The following is a 23,676-nucleotide window of genomic DNA, read 5'->3' as shown; positions in this document are numbered from 1 at the left end:
AATTTTGTTTAAGTTGATTCACACTGAATTTTTATTTGTTATTATTGTAATACTTCTTTCCACAAATCTTTTCACTGTCATACTTCATAATTCGTTATGATTTTTTTTTTACGATCACAGATTAGTTTGTGGACGTGACATTTCTTATTTTCTGACACGTAGGATATGAATATTAATTTTCCTACTAAAGTGGTTAACACATTTGACTTGACTTGTGATTAGCAAATCAGATACGCTAAAGGTTTAAGAACTACAATCATAGTGTTGCAAGTAATAATTACAACATAAAACATCGGTGTCACGCGTGTACAGACTTCACCTACAGATTTTAAAAATTGATGCGAATAGAATGAAATAATTATTTACTTAATATAAGCTGCTTTCTGATGACTAAATCCAAAACTCATCATTGTGTAGTTGCATTTAAGAGAGTAATTTTACATACCTAATATTAAGGCTGAGAATTGGCGCAGGATATACAATTTTCTTTCATCATATCTAGCAAGAATCGAACTGTATTTTTGACTTTTACAGATTAATCATGAGGTACAGATTAATATGAGAACAAACACTTGTTCCTATGAAAATTGTTTATCGGTATTGCATTGTCATATCCCTACTGCTATATATTTGTGATACCCTCGTTTTCAGTTTCTATGAAATTCATAAACTAGCATGCATAAATTGCGCATTAAAGGAAATATATGCGGGATGCGTTTTGAAGAATTTAAAATTTGTACTAAACGTGGACACAAAACATGAAGAGACTTTAAGATGAAATATAATATTCTCAAAATCGGGCAATGTTTTATCAGAAATATCTGCAAGTCATGACAATTGAAAGGACTTGTGAATATATATATATATATATATATATATATTTCTCAATATAACTGAGAAAATAGTTCTTCATTTAACTCAGATCTGAACTCTTCGAGCTTTTGTGGCCCCAGCATTTCACAATGAACATAGAGGTAGGCTGAACGTTCTCGATTACTAACAATTTTTTTATATACTCATGAGTTATTCAAGGTGAAGCTTGAAAAACGAAAAAAAATTATCAAAGTTTATAGATTTGAAGCTATTGATTTCTAAATTTCAAAAATGTTACAATTTTATATATTGAAATAGGTTAGTAATTGGTTCTTGAGTTATCAGTAGGCTGAACATTGACCTCTGGTATAAATATATCGTACTTCTCGATTTAGGAGATTCTTCTTTCCGTAGATTACTCATTTGCGTTTGTGCACATGCTTAGAGCAGTAATTTGAATATTTAAATAACTGTCATACATTTAATAAACTGAAGCAATTTTAAAAATTGAGTCAAAGTATCTTTTTTAGAAAAAATTGATGCACCCATGTAAAGGTTAATAAAGATATAAAAAGCGAAAATCGGTTTTACAGACATAGTGTATCAATTAATTTGCGTAATATCAACACTATTTTGGCAATTACGTCCGACTTACTTGAAATTCATGCACGTATGATTTTTCTATTGATGTACGTTGTGAATGAAAAATTACAGATGTCGCATTAACAGCTCTGATTCTTTTTCATAAATGACATTCCGTTCTTTGGGTCACCGAAATCGACTGATGTGAACGATCCAGTTTTGACAATACTTTATTAATTACTTCTGGTATTAAGAATTCATTGTATTTTCAATGTAAGGAACAGACAGAAATTAGACATTACATACGAAATATACATACCTATATACAGAAAATATTTTTGTAGCGAAAACGCAGCTACGCCAAGGACACAAAAATGATGTCCGTCCACTTACTTTTTTCTACATGTTATTTTGAATTAACATGAAAATATTCTATTCCGCAACACTGTACCAAGTGGAATTAAAATGAATGAAAAGTATACCATTGGCATCTCCTGAGTATCCTTTTCTTCCTTTCAATACTATGACACAGAGTCCTCCTCCCAGGGCCTTGGTCCTCGTTTGTTTTCCCAATGATCTATATCAAGCTGCAAATTATATAAAAATAATGTTTTTACAAATCTCATGTCTATGGTGATCGAAATAAGGAGTACCCACATCCTTGATGGACTCGTAAACTGTCTCTAAGGTCACTTCGCCTGGCTTTTTTATATCAATTCCAGCTTTCTTTGCTTCTTCGTGAAGTAATGGACCATTGTCACGATACTTATACCTATGTGAAAAGTTAAATTAATAACACAGTGTTCCAAAAGAGTAAGATTTATTATTAGGAAAACGAAAAGAACTAAATAGAAAAGAACATCTACCTTATCGAAGTAACCTCCTTGAGACCAAATGATCCAATGACAACAAATAGCACGAATGGAATACCATAGCGTCGAGTAGAACTATTGAATAGTTCGTTGAATTTATTTCCTATTTTATTCGATAGTTTTTGATAGAATTCCATTTCCGGATCAACGACAAAGTATTTAATATTTATATGCGATTTGCGGTCATGATTAGACACCGGACAGACAAAATTGATGATACCAACCACAGCACGAAGTAGTTACTGGAGGTAGCCTCGCGCACAGACAAGTTACAAGGCCTCGCGTGTACAGAAAGTGTGGCGGAGGAGTGAGACAGAGAAAAGCATATGCCGGTACAACCTATCTCTCTCGCTCCACACCTGGTTGGCTGATACGTTTCCCCACTTTCAACGCGCTCATTTCGAGAAATTTGAAGTCAACCGCAAAACTAAGGTTGCGTTCCGAAATTAGCTCCCAGTGCTATCAGCAATCTCTTATCTCTTTTGCGCTGCCGAGTTTGTGACTAGCTCTGTCTCTGTCCTAGGGAGTTTTCAGCGCTGCCAGCTAGTTTCGGAATGCACCCTAAGTATGTTGGAGAGATTTGCATTTAGCAATAACAATATATAGGAAATTAGACATTGACAAACATTGTAGAAAATAAATTATCATAAACTAAATCCTGAAAAGGTCAATTAACTTGAATGATTTTTACGCAATTGGTTAAAATTTTTTGTAGCAAATTGTTAAGTGTAAAAATGTTAGGTTTATAATAATAAACCCTGATCTATATATGCACTGATATAGACGAATTATTCACCGAGAAATTACAAAATTATCTGGTAATATGGACCGGTTCTTAGAAATCTTCCGTGATGCTAAGAAAAAAGAAAATGCCTAAAATAGTACATTGTATAACAAGGAGGCAAAGACCGTTGCCTCCATGTTATACACGATACTTTATATAACAAGAGTATGTTACGCGGTTTTTCGCGCAGCACCAAATTGAGATCAGTTCGCTGCGTTTGTCGCGTCGGCGCCTGAGAGACGTACAGAAATGACCAACTTTGACTCCTAAGAGTCAAAAGCGGTCGTTTCAGTACGCCGCGCATGCGCAATTCGCAGACTCACTCGACCGGCGTAGAAACGGGTACTTTGTGTACCGAAAACACCTAAGAAAAACCGCGTGAAACATACTCGCGTTATATAAACGCATTTTTTCTGTAGTCTAACGTCGAGAATGCGTTACTCAACACCTATAAACGAGAAACAAACGGTTGCCTCACGCGAAATAGAATTTTGATATAATTTTCAGTTAATGAGCAGTTAGATTCGCTGAGATTGGACAAACTCTCGGAACTAGTGCCCGGTCAGAATCGTTTTTTTTTTTTTTTATGTTCACACGAAGAGGGCGGGAGGGGAGGGGGGATGTTAAAAGTTGCAGAAGTGCTTATAAACACCTACTATTGACCTACGAATGATTCCGTACAAGCAGAATTAAATTCGATCATGAATTGCTAGTGTAGGGGGCTGACGCACGACTGACGTCACTCGAACGGCTTAGAAGAATTTGTTTTATTAATAACGACTGAACTATTGACTTACACAAAGTACCTTTCAAATATGTATCGTTTATATGCTAAAAAGTTTAAATAAAATATTCCATTTGATATACGCGAAAGAAATTAGTGAAACTATGCTTTTTTTAAGCCTTGGAAACCCGCCTAACCCTTTATTGCTTTTCCCGCCTGGCGGTTACTCCCCACTCTTTCGATCGTGAAACACAAGTGCAGGGTGCAGCTATTGCTCTCTCTTTCTAATTACGGCTTCAGCTCGGTGCGCAGAGCCATCATAGACCGTGCAGTCTACCTACAAAGTCTATGGTATAGAGATCCTCTATAAGTTCGGTTTTCCATACTTGTTTACGTTAGCTGCATGCCAAGCAGCGGCAAGCGGTTCAACCACTGCGTTCAACTGGTTCAACAACACGAATTTCCGACAGGTGGCACTCAGAGCAACTTTTTTTTTTTGTATTATTTATTAAATTTTCACAAGGATGATGGCGACTATTTTCACTGGCGTACAGCTTACCTGTTGACAACCGCAATCACTTTGGCGTGAAATATTATGCGTTTGAATGATTTTCAACGCGTGGCACTTTGCTAATGAAAAAAATAATATTATTCGGTTAACCCTTGATTTTAAAAACTGAACTTTTAATAGAAAATTAAAAGTGTAAAGCGATGTAGCCCTTAATAAACCCTTATAATTTTAGTTAAAGAAATCACTTCTACATTTGGAAATGCACGTTTGTCATTGAATAAATCTCATTCACTTAAATGTCGCTTGTGGTTAAACTTAAAACATTAAAGGTCTCGGGTGTTGTGAAGGTGGGGTAATGTAATGGGACAAATGATCACGACGTGGGGTCACCTAGAGGGTTTACTTCTTATTATTGCTGGTAAAATACTCCCATAGTGGAGAATGGCAGTGCGGGTGACCCTGGAATGCGGCCACACGTCGGTATTACGTTCAAGAACTACTCCCGAGGGTTATACCCACGATTGGGAAGTATTCCTAAGAGGAGTCGACAACGCTGACGTTCATCACTACATTGAGAAAGTAGTGTTCATTCTTCACAATACCTTTCCCAAGCCAAAACGAATCATCAAAGAGCCACCGTACGCAGTGCGCGAATCAGGATATGCTGGTTTTGTTATTCCGATTCAGGTCTATTTCAAAAACAAGGATGAACCAAAGAAAATTGAAATATCATACGACCTCAACTTACAACAAAGCGGTCCAGCTATCAATAAGGTCATTCGTCACGACGAGCTCATCTCCAACCCATCCAATGATTTTCGGAGAAAGCTTCTAAAGGGAGGAGCTGTAAGTATTGCTACTACCAATATAGAAATTGTCCCCCACATCGTGTTGTACATTCAAACTATACAGCTAGCATTGTGCGATATTAATCATCATTTACCAAAACGAGCATTCAATATAACCAGGATATAAATTTCTTACAGACCATCGTGTCAGGCTTGGAAGGTACATTGGATAAAGGAGAACCCCAAGCAACCGTTCCAATGATTGGAAAACCAAAGCTGAGTGGAACGGATGGGAAAAAACATCGTCCCCCAGAGCCGAAAATCTCAAATTCCTTCCAGGATTTGTTTGGAGAGCCAATTAAAACGGCCAAAGTTTCTCCAGACAATAAAAAAAGTTTGCTTATGGATAAAGGAATGAATATCAAACCAGCTGTTTATACAGAAAAGGTTGAAAAAGCAGAAAAAACTTCAAAAGTAAAACATAGTCCTTATAAAGAGGGTAAAAAAGAAAAGAATACAGAAGAGAAGAAAAGCGATAAAAAAGATAAAGACCATTCTAGAGAACGAGAAAGAAGTAAGGAGAAATCTAAGAGACCACAGAGTCCTGCAATAAAAAGTAGTCACTCTAGTCCAGGTAATAAAAGAGTTTCTTCTCCACTTCCGCCCAAGAAACCTCCTAGTCCTCCATTACCTCCGCCACCAAAGCGACCTCTTTCTCCAAAATCAAGGGAAAAAGATGGAAAAAAACTATCGCATGAGAGGGAAAAGGACAGAGAGAAAGAAAAGGAGAAGGATAAGTCATCTAAGTCTTCTTTGGATGGAAATGGTAAAAGTGAGAAAAGGAAGGAACAGAAGAAGCATAAAGAAGATAGGGATAAAGAAAAAAAGGACAAGCACAAGGAGAGAGATAGAGACAAGTCTAAAGAGAATACAAAGTATACTGATAAAATAGAGAAACCCGAAATAAAACAGGAGAAAACAGAGAGAATAGAAAAGGTTGAAAAGCAGGTGGAAAAGCAGGAGAAAGTGGAAAAGGAGAAATGCCAAGAAACCAAGATACCGAAAGACGTTAGGAAGTCTCCAAAGCCTTGTAAAGAAGTTGAAAAGCCAAAGGAAGATAGGGCGATAAAAGTGGAGAAGCCAGAAAAAGTGGAGAAGGCGGAAAAAAGTAAGGATGGAAAGGCTGATAAAGAAAAACAGAAACACAAGCATAAGAAACGAGACAAAAAGGATAGAGGAGATGGAAGCAAGGAAAGAGAGAAAAAAGATAAGAAGGACAGATCTAAAACTGGCGGAGGGGAAAAACACAATAACATCAGTATTCCACCACCTCCTAATCCCTTGTCTACCCTCTTAGCTGAAATGCCGGAAAGGGATAGCAGTGACTCGACACCTTCGCCTGATGACGATGCTCACTCTGACACAAAACAAGTTATTATGAAAAAAGATTCGCCACCAACGACTCCGCTACCGACTGAGCAACCTAGACTTGCGTCTCCACCTCCACCGGCAGCAAAGAAAGAGAAGACTGAAAAAACGAAAAAAGAAAAGTCAAGAGGAAGTAGGGGTGAAGAAAGAGAAAGTAGAAAACGGAAGAAAAGAAGTAGCAGCAAAGGGGATGACGAGCCAGCTGAGAAGGAGCCAAAGAAAGAAAAAGAAAAAGCACGCTCTCCTTCACTGCCACTTGAGCCCGTTTCTTCCAGTCAATCTCCTGTGCTCATGGACACAGAATCGACGCAATTGTCAAAAGCTAAAGGCGAGGATGGAGAAGAAGAGAATGCTAAGGATGAAGAGGGCGAAGTGGAGCAAGTTGCTCCTGATTCTACAAATAATATATTGGCAGAAGTAGACGCTGTTGACCCCCCTGTATTCTCAGAAGCTTATCTGTCACAGCTGAAGGATCTGCAGCAAAAAATAATGACGCTACAGGACAACCAAGAACTACAAAGGGTAGTTCAGGTAATTGCAGAGACGGGACAATACGAAATCACCAAGAAGACTTTCGACTTTGATCTCTGTGCTCTCGATCGGAGAACCGTGCAACGATTGCAAAAATTTTTTTCCAAATCCTGACCATCTATTTCCTAATTGATTTACATCTTCACTTCAATTACGTACTATTCAACACTTTGTAAACAAGGTCATGCGTTCAGGAACAATTAAATGACTCTGTAGATTACACCTTGCGATTTTGTCTCACCCAAGCAGAACATTACTTTGTTGAGTAATAATAGTAATTTTAACAGTATAACATAATTGTCGTTCGCTTTACATGCATTTATTTCTTGAATATGCAAAACTAAAGTTTGATTATTTAGTAAGCTGCTTTGGTGTTGGAAAATGAAAACCTCAAGTATTTTTTTTGAAAAAGTGCGTAAGATTCGACTTGTAATATAGGTAGATTGTTTGATCTCCAGTAAGAACCTGGTAAAATGTAGACTTGCTTTTTAAATTTGAGATCATCACATATTTATTGTTAATTTTTATTAATTACTTTACACCACACTAGTTCTGCAAAGCAAATGATTTAATAATTTATTTATGTTACTAATATGTAATATTAACAGTCAAATCCTGATAATATGAACAGCAAGAGATCATATGATCTTAATCTGACTGGATCTTGTTATAACAAAAGTAGAACTTTGTTGCTAATTTAACATCACCTACAGTCAGGATAGCTTGGTGTGAATGCAGTTGTTTTAGCAGCAATTTGTCAATGCGTTGCTCAATGATCTGTCTTTCTCGGAATACCCATAATCTCTAATAATGATTTTATTTACTTTGTTTCTAATAACTGCAGGACATGTTTAACAAAAGCTGCATCATATAAACTATGATTGCTTGTTAGTTAACAGTGAAATTAGTATAATACCACAGTCATTATTGAATCGTGATCACATTTGTATAATAATAATTACCATACACAGTCGTGATGTTGCGTGCAATTGACACACCAAATAGTCTAATTTTTTGATAATATTAATAATATAAGCGACAAAGAGTGTACAATATTATAACTTAGACATAATTCTTAGTCATATACACCTACCATAAATGTGTTTTTAATTTGAACAAAATTATTACATTATACTCCGCGCATTACATGTAGATAGCTGAACTTTCATTTTAAAAATAATAATAGTTATCTTAGATAACAGAGAAGGGAAAAAAGAATGATCGAAGAAACACAGCACACGTTTAACTAATCGACTTTACCCCTCGTTTTAACGTTTTTTAGTATCTTTGGTGTCTCTATGACTATACATAATGAGTTACTATATCAAAACACGATTCTTGCTCTCTACAACTCAATATAGTATTCCTTTTCTTCAATCGCATCTAAGATATCATTTTATCTTTGGGTTTGAATACTTTTTTTAATGTCTACTATATTTATTTCATTTTATTCCAACGTTCTACTAGCCATATCATTTGAAAAGAAATCCTAAAGTATTTTCACAGTGTGTGTGTTTAAGTATAAAACTTTAGCATTGATATCGTATTTAATATAAATTTATAATTTGAGGCAGTTGGCTAGTTCAACATGACAGCATATTGCTTTGTACCAAAAGATTTATCCTAAATTATGTGTAACATCGAGCAATTAAAAAAATGTATCAACATTTGTTCCCGCTAGTATTTTTTATTTCTACTTTGGTTTTGTATTTGTACTACGTACTGCATTCCAATTCACTTTCTGCTGAAGAAAAATTGAAGAAACTCAAAAATGCGGTATTATTGATTGGTCAGTTTTATTTTTATCTCTTTAGTTTTTTTTTTCTGTTTACCATTGAGTGTTATGTTATCAATAATTGCTACTAGTATTCATCAAATAGCTAGCAAATAAATTCTAAATCATGTTTTACCAGATTACTGTAATGCGCAGACTCTATATAGATGTAATATCAGCATGTGTTTGATTAATGAAATAATTTTTAAAACTAACTTAAGCATAGATCATATAATTGTTCAGAGGTCAATCAATTTTAAGTTGCATACTTGACTGCATACTTTCCGTTACATATACAAAAAATAGAACGAAATCATCACGAGATCAGAAAATAAGTCAATATCAAAAATCATGGTATCCAGTGGTACTGGAAGTCGTTGAGGTGCTGGAAACGGTTTATTTGTGTTCACTGATTAACTGTTTTTTAAAAGTGGATTCCCACCTCGAATTGCATTTTTTGGTTTTCGCTACTAACAGGTGTAGTAGAAATACTGTATATCTCGTACGTCGTCACGATAATGTACAGTGCCGTATGCTCTCTGCATTTGTGTATTCCTATTTTCCCTGAATAACCGGAAAATGTCCTAGAAATGTCCTTGAATTTGTTACGGGTCTTTTACTGGACACCATGAAAATGGATGGAAGAAACTTTCAGATATGCAGAGAATATTACGCTAAGCATAATCGATTGTGCCTCTGAGAAATACCTCCGAATAAATCCAATTATGTTTTAAAATCATTATCTATAAGGCGTGTCTATATAATACCAATTCGCAACTATAAGCATGTATATACACGATATATATAATAATAAACCTAGAAGGTAATTATGAACAAGAAAACGAGTTGTTTCATTTGAACCTAAAAATAAATCAATCTCAGCCATTATATTTGTATGTATGTATGAATAAGTTTTGACTTTATCTTTACAGAAAATTTAAAGTATTTGTGATCTTTTTAGTGAAATAATGAAAAAATCTCAGATAATTAATGGTGTGGGTTCAAACTAAAAGCAATTACGAAGAACAATAGTTTTTCGAATTCTAGCGTTTCAATAATTGAAATTATTTATTTCCATCACGTAGGTAAAAAATTAAGACAGTTGCATTTGCATTGGGAATTGTGATTTCAAACAATCCTAGCAGGTAGTTTCCAAGTGATAAAATATACTATTATTCACTCGGTAGCAAATAACAAGAAAAAAAAAAAAAAATTATCGTATTGAAGTTCCATAGGAAAGCAAATGTTTCAAGAAAACTTCACAAGAAAATCCTTTATTTGTAATCGTGGTTTAGATAAATTTCATCGTTCCGTTTCTGCATTATTCAGTACATACAAATATATATGTATAATGATTAATGCGGTGCAAACATAGCTACATGAGACTATAGCTATAGTTTCCCGATTTCCTACGTGCAGGCGTATCTGAACATGAGGTAAATTAGTTTTGTATTATCAACTAGTTTACCCACCAGGGTGGGATTTCGAACGTTCAATCTCGATAAAAGTGTGAAATTTCTTTTTTTTCAATACCCGCTTTGTCGGCGCTTGTCATGTTTACATAGGACGATCACGTGCGATTGGAAAACATTTATCACGCACTGGTAATATATTTATTTAAATATCAATTTTTGGTGATTTTTCGAAATTCGAAATGAATGAGTCGTTTCAACTAGACGTCTGGAAAGGGGATTGGGGCCTTCCTTCTGTCGATCTTAACTGCTTAAACATTTTGGTATGTTCTCCAGTCTTAATAAGGTTATGATCATCAAACTTGCATAATTCAGCACAACTATTTTAACAGAAAAGCTTCTTATCACACATCCAAGTTTTCAAGATTTGATTATTAATCTCATCTTCAAATTGCACCTCCTGAATAATCAACCAGAATATCTGCTACACGGTTAAAAAATCAAACCCTACTATCACTCATTTCCGAAGTTTTCACAGTAACGAGAAATTAAGGTTTTTAGATTTAACTCAATGAAGATGTTTTCATTTTGTATCTTGTATCATCCGCTATTGATAAACACTTTTATTCCTCTTACTGGATATATACTTGTACAATCAACTGGTTTTCAGTTATCTATTTTTTTTTTTTTTCTTCAACACTTCAGAAGATTGTTAATCATCTTTGCATTGATACTTGACGTTGATATTCTTACAGTTATTTTTTCCTCATATATGTGATATTTATTTTATAGGTCTATGCAAAATTTAGTGGAGCACCTGTCAAGATAAATCCTACCAATAATCCATTCCGGACGCCAAACGGTGTGCTACCTGTACTCCACTGTGGTAGTGAGACTTTAGACTCAGTGAAAGATATAACTGCATTTTTTCGTAAAAAGAATTACACAGCCGATTTTAGTCTCACTCCGAAACAATGCGCTGAGGTCGTCGCATATGATACTATGCTTAAGGAAAAAATTTACCCAGCACTGCAATATGTATGGTTAGTATAAAATGATGATGCATTACCTACTAATTGTGTAAATAGCAATCATCTCGTGCATCTAATGAGTAAGTAGGAAATGTTAATTCATAGACTTCAAAAACGTGCTTGCACACATATAATTATTTATGTTACAGGTGGGTTGATATAAAGAATTACAATGAATTCATACAGCCATGGTACGCCAAAGCACTACCTTTTCCTTTCAATTTCTTCTACCCTGGTAAATTTGAAAGACAAGCTAAGGATATGATGGAGTCGCTGTACCCAACTGAAAGTGAAATCAGTGCTATAGAAAATGCGGTAAGTAGAACGATTTTAGAAATGCCAGTATGTATTTATTTACCCATCTCCAGTGTTCATCAATTAAAATTGCAGGTATATTCTGAAGCACAGAAGTGCTTGACATTGTTATCGACCAGGCTGGGAGAAAGAGAGTATTTCTTTGGCCCTCACCCTACGTCTCTGGATGCAATAATCTACTCATATCTTGCACCTTTGTTAAAAGCTCCACTGCCAAATCCTGCATTGCAAAATCACCTTAAAGCCTGTATAAATTTAGTCAAGTTTGTAACTCGTATATCTCAGAAATACTTTCCGGACATATGTCAGGAATATGAAAGAAAAAAAACTGAAGAAAACGTTAGAAAACTACGAAGAGATTCAGAGAACGAATTTCCCCACAAGAAAAGAAACCAATTCCTTGCTGGCATTTTTGCTACTGTAGCCATGGTCGGTTATGCGTTATCTACCGGCATTGTTGAGGTATGTAAATAAGGATGAGTTTCATGTAAGCACTCTTAATACAGCTCCAAGATATACATATAAATTATTTATAGGTACTAGTCCAAGATTCATACAAAAACAAAATTACGTGAGTGATATTATGAAGTTAGGCTTCAGACAAGTCCAAAATAATGGTTTTTCTAACGTTGTCACAAATCCTTTGTCCCACATAGTTAACTAATTCTAATTTCCCCATTATAACTTGTGTAAATTCCAATTACAAATTTACCACAAGGATCGTTCATCTTCGCTAACTGCATGGATATGTCTGGAAGCGTAAGATCTAATTTTTGTTTACGTATACGTATGTGACAAAATTGTAAAAAAGATTGACTGATTCCTTATCATAATTATCTCCCACACATCACAACAAAATTTCCACAACAGCAAATCGCTAAGGGTCGCCAGGGCTTGAAAAAAGGATTTGTGAGCATAGATTGAAATTGATAAAGGTCACTTTATAATCAGTGTCATAATGTTAAAACCCTGGAGGTCCCTTACAGATTCCGAATAGAATGAAATTTTGGGTGAGATCGGTAGGTCCATCGAAAAGTTCTCGTCCAAATATGAAAATGTTATGGTCACTTGACAGATTCGTATCAAACAAAGAAAGCTGGTCTTTTGGTACGTAATTTAGACATGCCATATCAACGAACTGAACATTCTCACACAAATCTTTTCCAAGACTAATTGAATTATTGAACAAATTAACACCACACTTGCTCCAGTATTATGCGAAATAACAACTAATGAAAAACATTATGTATCTGTTGAAGGTAACAAGAAATGATGACCGGATGTTGGAAGGGCCACCGGACTACATGGTTGAAGATCACGATAGAGACGAGTAGTATTTTGTTAAAATGAATTCTAACCTTCAGAAGTGAAAACACAATAAAATCTGTAAGATGTTAATAAATTGCCTTTATTTTCGAATAATGTTTACTTCCAAATTCAGTAATCAGTGATTTAAGTCACGAAAATGGATTATACGATGTGAGAATACACAAGTCATTCAATACTCTCCACCGCAACAACTTTTTAAATCGCTAGCTGTTTCTTTGATCTGAAATTTTTTGCGTTATTCAGTTTAGACTCACAATCAGTATTGGCAGCTATGCTATGAACTTACTGAGATAAATTTTGATAAAAGAAACACAGTTACTATCACGATACAACGTATTATAAATGTACCAAAGACTATGAAAGAAAATAAGAAAAGAACGGCTCACATATCACTGACTAATGCAAATTCGGAACAGATATAAACATTATCCAGTGGCAACTATTGTATACTTGAAGCTTAAGATACATTTTACACAACATAAGTGTAACATCAGCAAAAAGTATTGCAAATAAATATTTAGTTAGGGTATTGTAGAAGCTTTATTGATTAATTATTTCTACTTCGATATCTTCTTGTTATACTATTGGTAGCGCTTTGAACTTCTTCTGCGAACGTTTGGAAATTGTGAATTGTCGTACCGCCTAAAATTATTTTTGTTCCTGGATTTTGTTTATTCAAATTATTCACAGCCAGACTTTCTTCATAAGTCGCACCACCCACTATGAAAACAATAATTTCTTGAGGTCTGAAAATTTAGATGCAATAAAATACATGAGTACCAATTCAAGTAATACCTATATTGTATAGGAATTATCCTTGCTTTGGAATATAATAATGAACATACGTACATACATACATAATGAACGACTACTACAGTTTGCTGTAACCAAACAAGTACCTATTCCAATAATTTTCATATTAAATGCCTACCTTTTTGACATGACCATATTTCCTAAATAGGGGAATGTTTGAGTGCTCAACCTTCCTTTCAACAGATCATCTAATGTTTCAACTAGCAATGGTTTATGTTGCGTATATATGTTATCTACACCGCTCAGCCCCATGAATAATTTCTTTGTTATTTTAGAAACACCTTCGTGGTTGAACAGATTACTTTGCCTGGCATGAACTCCGCTGTATTCTAATACACTGTATACAAGCTAGAAGAACAGAGGTCAAATAATTAAATTTTGCTATGACTTTACAAGCCAATTATGATACAAACCTTTGTGTATGTTGCTGGAACACCTTTTTTCTTCAACATATCTAACAACCCAGTGATATCATTGTTACTATGCTTTTCATAATGAAGCGCATACAACATAACTAAACGTGTAGCATCAACGTCACGCACTCTAGAATCATTTATCAGTTTCTTGATTTTCTGTAGCTGAAAAACGATGTACATACCGTGGAATCAATACTGTGTACAGCAATATCGTTCATTTTTTAAAAACATAATTGAAGCAAATATTTGCTGTTGGTTCAAAGATATTTGAAAAAAAAAATTACAATTAGTTTGTCATAATATATTATACCTGTGTAGAGTGTTCGCTCTGACAGCTGAGTTCCTGTTCCAATTCAGACACTTCAAGTAGATTATGCTTTCCGACAAGAGATGAAAGTTCACCAACAACAGTAACATGCTTTGACACTGTACCAGATATCTTTTTGAATTGCGGATACATTTCCACAAAATTTTTTATATCAGCTATACTTTCCAACTTTTGGTTCTTCTTTGATTTCTTTTGAAAATCATCCATCAGTGTCTTTATCGTTTGTCCAATTTCACCAAAGTTTAGGTACAAGTTCTGGGTTAAAAGAATATCTGAGTGACAAAATACTCTCACTATAAAGCAACATTTTTTCAAACAAAGGGATGTATTTACGTACTTGGGCATAAAATTCATCATGCTCGGCACTGAGAACTACCTCTGCCAGTTCCTTGGAAATGCCAGTAACGTGAGATAAGTCTACTCTGTTATTATTAATGGTCAAAAGTTCATGAACCATAGCCTGGTATGTCCATTGGTTAAGTAATGGGGTAACAGGGTCATCACGTCTATCGAGAATTAGTAACATGGGATTAAGTTCTTGTCTAAAGTCAAAAAGGTTTGATTCCTTGCTGAATGTTTCTCTGATTTTTTCAGCAAGTATTTTAGACATTTCTGAACCACCCTGGTATCTAATGAATGGGCATTTTCTGAGGGATAGTAGAACTGAAATTATTCCTTGAGCTGTACGCTGCAAATGTGTTGGTATCCACCTTAGATCTATAAAAATAATACGGTATTATGGTAATAAGAACATGTTTAAACACCTTGTTTTGTGATATTATTGTTAAAAATTAGCACTTTCGACTGACATACTATTTCAATATACCAAATCATAATCATAGGAAAAAAATAATTCTGACATTGTATACCTTGTGTGCAAACATTTATCCCAAAGGAGAATAGATGGGGATTCAATGCGAGGTAATCGGCATAGAATTCGTGAACTTCTCTCACCACTTCTTGTTCATCACTTTCGGCCAATGTTTTTATATCAGCCTTTGCTATTATGTTACTGAAATCTTAATTAATGACCTTATGAAGGATCCTGTGTGCCCAAGTGTCTTCTTAAAACTTTACAACAACTACTCGATGATAATTTAATGAAACCAAGTATGAATGGTTAAATGAACAGTGTCATTTATAATTTGATGATTCAATTCAACGGACAGTAAAGAGAATACTCACATATGTAATACACCCCATATTTTGGGTACCTCAGCTCTCTACAGAGTAGGGAAATATTCTCTGCAGTTGGCCTCAAAAATACAATGCATTTCAAGTGACGAAGACCCTCGGGCTGCGCTCCACTGTCTATGCGTTCGAATAAGTAAACTTCTTTTTGCAAAATTTCTGATTTGCTGTAAACATTACTAACAATGCTTGTCTGAAAATACAAGAAATAAGAAAATTAGCTTCTTCATGTATCTGATTTTCACGATCGAAATCCGATTTCAACTATAACTCCTGTTTAGGTGAAACAACATTTAATTATTGCCGCAACAGCAGAACTGACGTACTAGTTTGACAGCTAAACCTAACCTAATCTGGGGATCGAAAATTAATTACCGTTTGCTTATCCATTAGAAGCACTTTCATACCAGGACCGCTCTCTTCGGTCATTTTGGTGATGTAAAGCTTTAAAGCCGAAAATACGTTCATTTTCGATGGATTTTTATCAGTTATACTACGACAAGGTTAAGATGCATACAAGCCATCACTGGAATCTGTAGCGTACAGTGGGTGGTTATTAGTTGGTTACACCTCAGTTCAGCAGGTTCAGCACATTGTACAAAAGGTGGCTCTGACAACACTGCTAAAAAACTTAGCAAATGATGAATTTCGTCGTGCGAGAAAAAATTGAAATGAATTGATTTTGTTAAGAATTTTTTTCTGGGAAAGAAAGACTTGCAATGTTGACTTATAGTGGGAAAAAATGAGTTCGTATAGTCAATCCAATCTATTTATCGTGCTCTCGACACCCGAGTTTTTTAAATTGCTAAAACTTCGCAATTAGAATTTGAAGCTGGAAAGAGCAACTTACAAATCAAAACCACATTCGTACTTAATTAGGACTTATTTCTAAACGATTTGACTTTGTTGTGACTCTAGACTTTGAAAAACTGACAATTAAGTTCATCTAGCATATTCCTTCAATTTAATAGACTTATTATGGTTACAAATAAATAAAATAGGCTTATTCCTCAATCCCGTCTCACTCCACACTACATTGATTGAACCCAGGAATTGAATTTTACAATTATTCACAGATCGCTAGATAAAAAGGATATTAGTAAGTTTCCCGTCTCCTGGTTAGACAATTGAGTTTACCTTTTCAGCATTTCAGCATTACCTCTGTCAGCATTTATGAATTTTTACAAGTATGTAGTCGTGTCTTAACGCGCACAAGGGAATTGCACTTCTGTACTTGCTTACTCAAGCCGAAACACTCTGTTTCGTGGCGATCATGCAAGTAAGCTCACTGACTCACAGAGTACTGAAGTGTAAGTGCTTTGGACAAATTCAGACACGACATATGTCTCAAAAGAAACGTGCAACGATTATTGTTGGGAAAAAATTGTTTTGATTATTGCTTTTAGAATTCTGAAGATTCATTGTCGTCTCTTGATACAAAATTTAGTGAAGTAAAATTATTGCTTTGACAACATAGGTATGTATCTACATGTACAACGAAGAGGTGAACTCTACTTTATTATTATTGGTGGTTCTTCAGATGGAGGTAGCTCATTGGTCTCCTGGGTTTCGACAACTCTACTTTCGATAATATTTCCATCTTCATCAACTTCATCAATCCATATTAAAATATTTGAAACAATAGGCATCGACTTGCCAGTCTGGTTAGCAGCTTCATGTTTGGACATTTCAAGGTAATCGGAATTGAGACTTTTCTCGACCTCTTCTGATATCTATAAAATCAGACATAGTTTTTCAGTGAAATGAATAAAAATTCATTAAAAATATTCATACAGATTTACAACTCAATTATCAAAAGATAGAAGTAATTCCCATGAATGATTGAAAATATATACCTTCAACTTTGGTACTGAAGAACCAGCCGATAGCTCCAATAAGTAATTCTTTTCCTTTGGTGCGGACTCCCCTGTTGTCTTGACAGTATCCTCATCCAAGGTTTCATAACGCACAACTTGCAGTCGATAGCAGCCATCCTCATCTTTCTTATAACGAAACCGTTTGTGCCCGTTTGGCCATTGCAAGTGATGAGCTTCAATCAAATGCTTGGTAAGACGATAGCTCTTACGGTATTTTACTGGACATTCGTGGCAACAATAAAATCTGAGGAATTTTGAATGCACACGTTCCATATGTCTAGTGAGACAAAAATAAAATTCTCAGATAAACAAAACAACTTTTGGATGTATAGGTAGAAATGAAGGAATCATGGGCAATTAATTCAAGTGTACATTGTTCCAGGTATTATTAATGAATTTTGCTTTCTTTCTAATTTCAAAATAACAGTCCAGGCACAAGAATACCTGTCCATCATGTATGAGTTTTTGCATCCATAAGAACAACCATCTACAGTACAGATGAAATTCGGTCCTCTTGTATGAACTGCCATGTGTGAGTCCAGGTCCTGCTCAGATTTCGCTGCATGTGTGCACAACTGACATTTGAATGGTCTGCTGGATATGTGGCGATATCGCATGTGTTTTGCCAAACTTGCTGGTGATTCGCAACTCATATCGCACATAGTGCATTTATAATGAAATACATGGAAATGCATATGATTCCTCAGTATACTTTCTGTTGGGTAATACTTGTTACAGTGTGAGCATTGAAAGCCTTGCACTGCAGCAGAATACAAGTATAATAATAAAGATTTGTAAATACTGGTAACAGATTCCAAATAAATAAATCAGACAGACTGATTTGATAGGACTGTAAATGTTGGCAAAAATTTCCCCATAGATTGGTGTTATAGTTACTTACAATCCAATGGAATCTGGCGTTTGCAGTGATCATGAAATTTGGTATTGGAAGCAAATGTAGCACCGCAGTCTGGGCAAGCAACCATCTTCTCTTTTGTGTGACATCTGACGTGCTCTCGAAGCTTGTACAAACTTTTGTAATTACCATTACAACCTGTCCATAGACATTTCACTCCTCCCTCTACCTTATTTCCACGTGGGTTAGTTTCAATGTGTGTAACAACATGCCACAAGTAGGCCTGGTAGTTATTGAAAGATTTTAGGCATTCCTCCCAACTACAGATCTGAGGCAATGGTTGGTCAATCACATTTTTCAAACCCTGGTCTTGGTAACATTTCTAAAAAAAAATAATTTTTAATGGTTTCATACAAAATGTGAATGTATTAATTTCAAACACAATTTAAAGCACATTTAAGTAAACTCATTTCACAAAGATTACTAAACAAAATTAGTCGAATGATCTATGCATACAAGCATATGTATTTTTCAGCATATGGAACAAGTTTTTAGATAATGCTGCAAAATGATATTGTTCAATTTCGCAATTTGCTTGAATAGTCAATTACAGTTTAGTTATGAAGCTTAAAATTAAACAAGTGTACCATAATCAAAATTATTATTAGACAAGCAAAATAATAAAATTATATTCACAGGTAATTTAACCCTTCCTCTGATGTTAGATCCGATACATTTCAACTTTGTATGATAGGAGTGATAATTAACGTGTTTGGCTGTATCGTCAGGAATATCAGATTCGAAGGAGCATCCATTCCACAGACAAGCATAAACTTCCCGACCCTCTTCCGTAGTAATGATCTTGAGCTGCGGAATGTGATTAGAAACGTGTTTGACAAAAATATCAAGAGAATTGGTGTCAAACAAACAGTCCTTCCATTCGCACAACAAATTCAAGACCTCGTCTTTGACTTGTTTCAACACCCTGCGTCTCTTAGTTCCGCATTCGGAAACTGAGTCAAATTCCGAATCAGTATTAAAGAAGTCTTCTGGTTCGGTGTCTAATTTTCTTTTCAAGACATTGTCTTCAGAGTATAAAAGCTGTTGTTGAGATTCCACCCAGCCATGGCATCTGCTTTGTAATTCGTTACTTGTCACCAACTCTTTTTCGGTCATAGTCATTGCGTAAAATTTATTAAGATATATGAATAATCATATGTAAAGATTAGAGGGTGTGACCGCAGATATTTAACGAGTGATAAATTCAATCTTCAAACCGCGATATATTTGATTTTACCGCCAATCTTGGTCCTGTAACAAAAATTATTACCGATTAGTTCAGCCTGTAATCATCTGCTAACCAATGAAACACCAGTAGGATTGAAAATAGAAGAACCTAGAACCTAAGGGCATTAAGGATTGCCCTGTAAGAAATATCGCAGACATCCTACAATCAAGTTCGATATTTGTTCGCTATTGTGAAACAAATGAAAATATGTAAAATATAGGTAATACGCGTTGTTGGTCACAAAATTAAACGTAAGCTTTCTGGGTAGGTATGCATGTCCTCCACCATGACAGTTTTCAGCAGTGTTACGATCGTCACATATTTGTTGGATTTAATCGTTCTACTTACAGTTTACCATTATTAACGATACTCACAAAGTACTTTTCAAATCGGGTCACATCACAGTCAACGTATAAAAATCCTTAAAGCATCAAAATACTGTAAATATCCATTCGTAAAGATGCTCGTGCGATGCCTAACTCCCCGCTTCATGATTTCGCCAGAGACTGCCGGAGTATTTTTCTTCAACAGACGATGGAATGGAAATTCAACAATTTTTGCGCTCTCATCTGGTTAACAATTAGTCTATATATTTAACTCACCTAAAACCAAATACATTTCACGAAAACCTAGTAACTCTAAAACTGTTTACTGAAATTTTCGAATATGCAAGTTCTGAAACAAATTTGCGCAACTTAGTAAATATAGAACGCTAACTTGAATTTTGAACTCATTCTTTGAAGGTTTAACTTGATTTTAAGTTCCACTCAGGTTATACCGTAAAGCCGAGAAATACGTATTGTTTAATAATTTTGAATATTTTTTCGTTGTTATTTAAGGGCACGGAAAATGCGGTGTTGCTGTGATAAGGATATCAGGGGGTCAGGCAATTGATGCCTTGAAGAAAATGACAAACTTATCGAAACTTGAACCCAGAAAAGCCTTTCTTCGAAATATCTATGACCCAGATACAAAGGAAGTTATAGACAAGGGTTTATGTCTTTGGTTTCCAGGTAGCAACTTATTATAGATAATTTTTGTACAATAATTATCAAAGGTAATAGACTTGAATTTGATAAAACATTAAAATTATAGGACCTAATTCTTTCACTGGAGAGGACAGTGTAGAATTTCAGATACATGGCGGGTCTGCTGTACTCGCAGCTGTAACAACCGCTCTTTCGAAATTGAAATTTGCCCATGCTTTACCGGGTGAATTCACAAGGCGAGCATTCTATAACAACAAGTTGGACCTGACTGAAATTGAAGGGTTGGCTGACCTGATCCATGCAGAGACAGAACTGCAGAGAAAACAAGCATATCTACAAGTTGATGGAAGTTTGAGCAAATTGTACACTAAGTGGAGGAAAACACTTTTACAATCTATTGCACATGTCGAGGCTTACATTGATTTTAGTGAAGATGACAACATAGAAGCTGGTGTTATGGACAAATGCAATAATGTATTGAAAGTTCTAAATCAGGAAATAAAATGTCACCTTTTAGATGGTAGAAGAGGAGAGATATTACGTGAAGGTGTGCGAACAGTAATTCTTGGGGAACCAAATGTTGGGAAAAGTAGTTTGCTGAATTATCTTGTTCAACGAGAAGCTGCAATAGTTACACCTATTGCTGGAACCACAAGGGACATTGTTGAATTAAATTTAAATATATGTGATTATCCGGTGATTCTAGCTGATACTGCCGGTCTAAGGAAAGAAACGACAGACATTGTTGAGATAGAGGGTATACATAGAGCAAAAAATTATGCTAAGGGGGCTGATTTCATAATTCTATTGGCTAATTCGTTTTCGTATCTAAGAAGTAAGAAGAAGTATGAAGAATTTATCATTGAATATGTAGAAGGACTAGGATTAAATGATGTCTTACTGAATAATGGAAAGGTGATGGATCACTGTATGGTAGTAATGAATAAAATAGACTTGTTGGAGCCCCAAGAAAGAGAGTCACTATTAAAAGACGACAGGTCAATTTTTATTTCGTGTACAAAAGAAGTGGGCCTCCAAAGATTCTCTAAATGTATCGCCATACATTTAAAAAATTTGTGAGTATTGATTGATTAAATAATCATTTATCTGCTCTTCTGAATTGAAACCGATCATTGAGTTATTTCTCATATGCTGCATGATAATTAAACTTTGAAATTTTTCAGATGTGGTGATCCGTGTCGTGAAAACCCTACTGTCAGTCAAACTAGACACAGAATACATTTGACAAATTGTTCTGAACATATAGATAATTACTTCGACCTTATTAAGTGTGAGAAAAGTGACATCGTTCTAGCTGCACAAGAAGTACGAAACGCTATGCGTGAACTCGGTTTAATTACGGGACACGTTAGTGTAGAACAAATTCTTGATGTGATATTCAAAGATTTTTGTATTGGCAAATAAATACACTAGGTTCTAAATTATCTTAGAAAGTGTACATTTTGTAACCATTCATTTATTCAAATTCAATTTACCGCTATTATTCGGAAGTCTACGATTGGCCAATGGCAGTGATGAAAGAAACGTCCATTTGTTACAATACTTCCGGCCAGCCATTTCTTTCAACGTGCGTCGTTGTGTCGTGAGGTGCGTTGTTTTTGGAATCGCGATATATCTCTCGAATCTGTACACATCATCCGTACCGTTGCATATAATTGTTTTTGTAAATGATCCATCTATTTGATTCGTTACATATTTTTATGAAATTGTATTTTCTTCAGCATTTGCGACAATCATAACATAACCTCTAAAAATTGTATTTTAACAACAGGATGGCACCAAGGTACGAATTGGCCGTCGGCCTCAAGAAGGGTCACAAAACCACCAAGATACGTGTGGCTAAAAACAAATCTGAAAAAGAAAAAACCGTTACCATCCGCCCAGCTAGGCTCAAGGGAGTAAGTGTCAAGTTGTGTTGTACATAACCTCAGTATCGCGTTGCATACAAACTGGACAAAAATTTGTCATTTTCAATACATAACAGTTTCATTTTATTTTTTTTTAATTATTTGATCACTTGCCACGATTATTATTTCTGATCTTGAATGTATAATCGTTTCTGTGTAGCGTCAAACCAAGCACAGCAAATTTGTACGTGACCTGATACGAGAGGTGACTGGACATGCTCCATATGAAAAGCGCGCCATGGAATTACTGAAGGTGTCTAAGGACAAACGAGCTCTGAAATTCTTGAAGAGAAGGGTAAGTTCCTTCAATGTTCCAAACTTCTCTGTCACCCCAATCATTCTTATTGCAGTTCTTTATGAAGCTGAAGTTAATAACGTTATTGTAATAATTTACTTTTCGGAAAAATCGTTTCACAATTACAAGGATGTCTAAAATACAATAAAGGACGAGTTAGAATTTTTGTTACCGTAACCGTAACCGCTTCAGTTGAAAGTTGGAGGATAGGGAATCAGTGCTATGTTTTATAACCCCAACTGGTGACGTTATCGTAGAAGCTGTTTCAGTCGAGCCTAGCCAAATTTTAACTTCGTAACTGAGTTGTTTTAATTCAATCGACAAAGGTAAGGGTTGAAGTTGATTCCATTATCGTAACAGAACTATAAATACAAAATTACTGTTTCGCAACTTGAGTGCTACTTTGAAGTAGTTGAATTTGTTTTTTTCAACCTGACCCGAAGAATTCTAGTACCCGCACAGCCGCACGGGTTACCTATCTCAAAACACCTCAATAGAAATAATATTACCGTTATGGAATTAAATAATTTGTCTTGTTGCTTCCAAAGTATTTGAAATATTGAAAATTAAAATGATTCAATCTCTTATCATAAAGCTATTCCAGATCAATAACAATATTTGTATTTATTCAGTTGGGAACTCACATCCGTGCTAAAAGGAAGCGTGAGGAGCTTGGAAACATTTTGGTCCAGATGAGGAAGGCTGCTGCCCACCACTAAACACCTGTCTCCAAAAAACATTATACGTTAAATCAATAAAAAATTTCAACACCAAAATACTCATACCTGGTCTTTGTCTGAC

The 23,676-nt window shown here is 35.2% G+C and overlaps 7 protein-coding genes across 9 annotated transcripts; 4 read left to right on the top strand and 3 right to left on the bottom strand.

The window, feature by feature from the left end:
• Nucleotides 1–1,223: 1,223 nt before the first annotated feature.
• Nucleotides 1,224–2,462, bottom strand: LOC124413209 (cytochrome c oxidase assembly protein COX16 homolog, mitochondrial). The gene is made up of 3 exons (XM_046893644.1): nt 2,262–2,462; nt 2,053–2,167; nt 1,224–1,982 (listed from the first exon to the last, which is right to left on the bottom strand). The coding sequence occupies exons 1-3, from the start codon at nt 2,402–2,404 to the stop codon at nt 1,917–1,919; spliced, it is 324 nt and encodes a 107-aa protein (XP_046749600.1). The 5' UTR covers nt 2,405–2,462; the 3' UTR covers nt 1,224–1,916.
• Nucleotides 2,463–4,014: 1,552 nt separating this feature from the next.
• Nucleotides 4,015–23,651, top strand: LOC124413208 (60S ribosomal protein L36). Of its 2 annotated transcripts, XM_046893642.1 has the most exons (5): nt 4,015–4,019; nt 8,005–8,011; nt 22,445–22,571; nt 22,741–22,875; nt 23,508–23,651. In XM_046893642.1, coding segments are annotated over exons 2-5 (351 nt in total). In that variant the 5' UTR covers nt 4,015–4,019; nt 8,005–8,009; the 3' UTR covers nt 23,595–23,651. The 2 variants fall into 2 exon arrangements, with proteins under 2 accessions (XP_046749598.1, XP_046749599.1); XM_046893643.1 differs by lacking the exons at nt 4,015–4,019; nt 8,005–8,011 and adding an exon at nt 22,175–22,260.
• On the top strand, nt 4,189–8,006 carry LOC124413187 (protein AF-9). The gene is made up of 2 exons (XM_046893596.1): nt 4,189–5,132; nt 5,273–8,006. Exons 1-2 carry the CDS (start codon nt 4,728–4,730, stop codon nt 7,145–7,147), a joined length of 2,280 nt encoding a protein of 759 aa, XP_046749552.1. The 5' UTR covers nt 4,189–4,727; the 3' UTR covers nt 7,148–8,006.
• LOC124413196 (metaxin-1) lies at nt 10,239–12,940 on the top strand. Its single transcript, XM_046893624.1, has 5 exons — nt 10,239–10,542; nt 11,012–11,262; nt 11,400–11,565; nt 11,641–12,027; nt 12,825–12,940. Exons 1-5 carry the CDS (start codon nt 10,462–10,464, stop codon nt 12,897–12,899), a joined length of 960 nt encoding a protein of 319 aa, XP_046749580.1. The 5' UTR covers nt 10,239–10,461; the 3' UTR covers nt 12,900–12,940.
• LOC124413188 (vacuolar protein sorting-associated protein 45) lies at nt 11,578–16,170 on the bottom strand. Its single transcript, XM_046893597.1, has 8 exons — nt 16,018–16,170; nt 15,637–15,835; nt 15,321–15,470; nt 14,789–15,168; nt 14,434–14,706; nt 14,121–14,285; nt 13,826–14,055; nt 11,578–13,640 (listed from the first exon to the last, which is right to left on the bottom strand). Exons 1-8 carry the CDS (start codon nt 16,108–16,110, stop codon nt 13,442–13,444), a joined length of 1,689 nt encoding a protein of 562 aa, XP_046749553.1. The 5' UTR covers nt 16,111–16,170; the 3' UTR covers nt 11,578–13,441.
• Nucleotides 17,039–20,173, bottom strand: LOC124413189 (histone H4 transcription factor). The gene is made up of 6 exons (XM_046893598.1): nt 20,038–20,173; nt 19,072–19,686; nt 18,421–18,757; nt 17,964–18,279; nt 17,499–17,796; nt 17,039–17,375 (listed from the first exon to the last, which is right to left on the bottom strand). The coding sequence occupies exons 2-6, from the start codon at nt 19,555–19,557 to the stop codon at nt 17,154–17,156; spliced, it is 1,659 nt and encodes a 552-aa protein (XP_046749554.1). The 5' UTR covers nt 19,558–19,686; nt 20,038–20,173; the 3' UTR covers nt 17,039–17,153.
• Nucleotides 19,741–22,097, top strand: LOC124413190 (tRNA modification GTPase GTPBP3, mitochondrial). Of its 2 annotated transcripts, none has more exons than XM_046893600.1 (4): nt 19,741–19,927; nt 20,503–20,676; nt 20,759–21,728; nt 21,837–22,097. In XM_046893600.1, exons 2-4 carry the CDS (start codon nt 20,571–20,573, stop codon nt 22,075–22,077), a joined length of 1,317 nt encoding a protein of 438 aa, XP_046749556.1. In that variant the 5' UTR covers nt 19,741–19,927; nt 20,503–20,570; the 3' UTR covers nt 22,078–22,097. The 2 variants fall into 2 exon arrangements, with proteins under 2 accessions (XP_046749556.1, XP_046749555.1); XM_046893599.1 differs by lacking the exon at nt 19,741–19,927 and adding an exon at nt 20,103–20,235.
• Nucleotides 23,652–23,676: the final 25 nt, after the last annotated feature.

The sequence above is a fragment of the Diprion similis genome, chromosome 12 (assembly GCF_021155765.1).
Source record: "Diprion similis isolate iyDipSimi1 chromosome 12, iyDipSimi1.1, whole genome shotgun sequence".
Lineage (NCBI taxonomy): Eukaryota > Metazoa > Arthropoda > Insecta > Hymenoptera > Diprionidae > Diprion > Diprion similis.
This window is presented reverse-complemented; position numbering and strand designations above follow the sequence as displayed.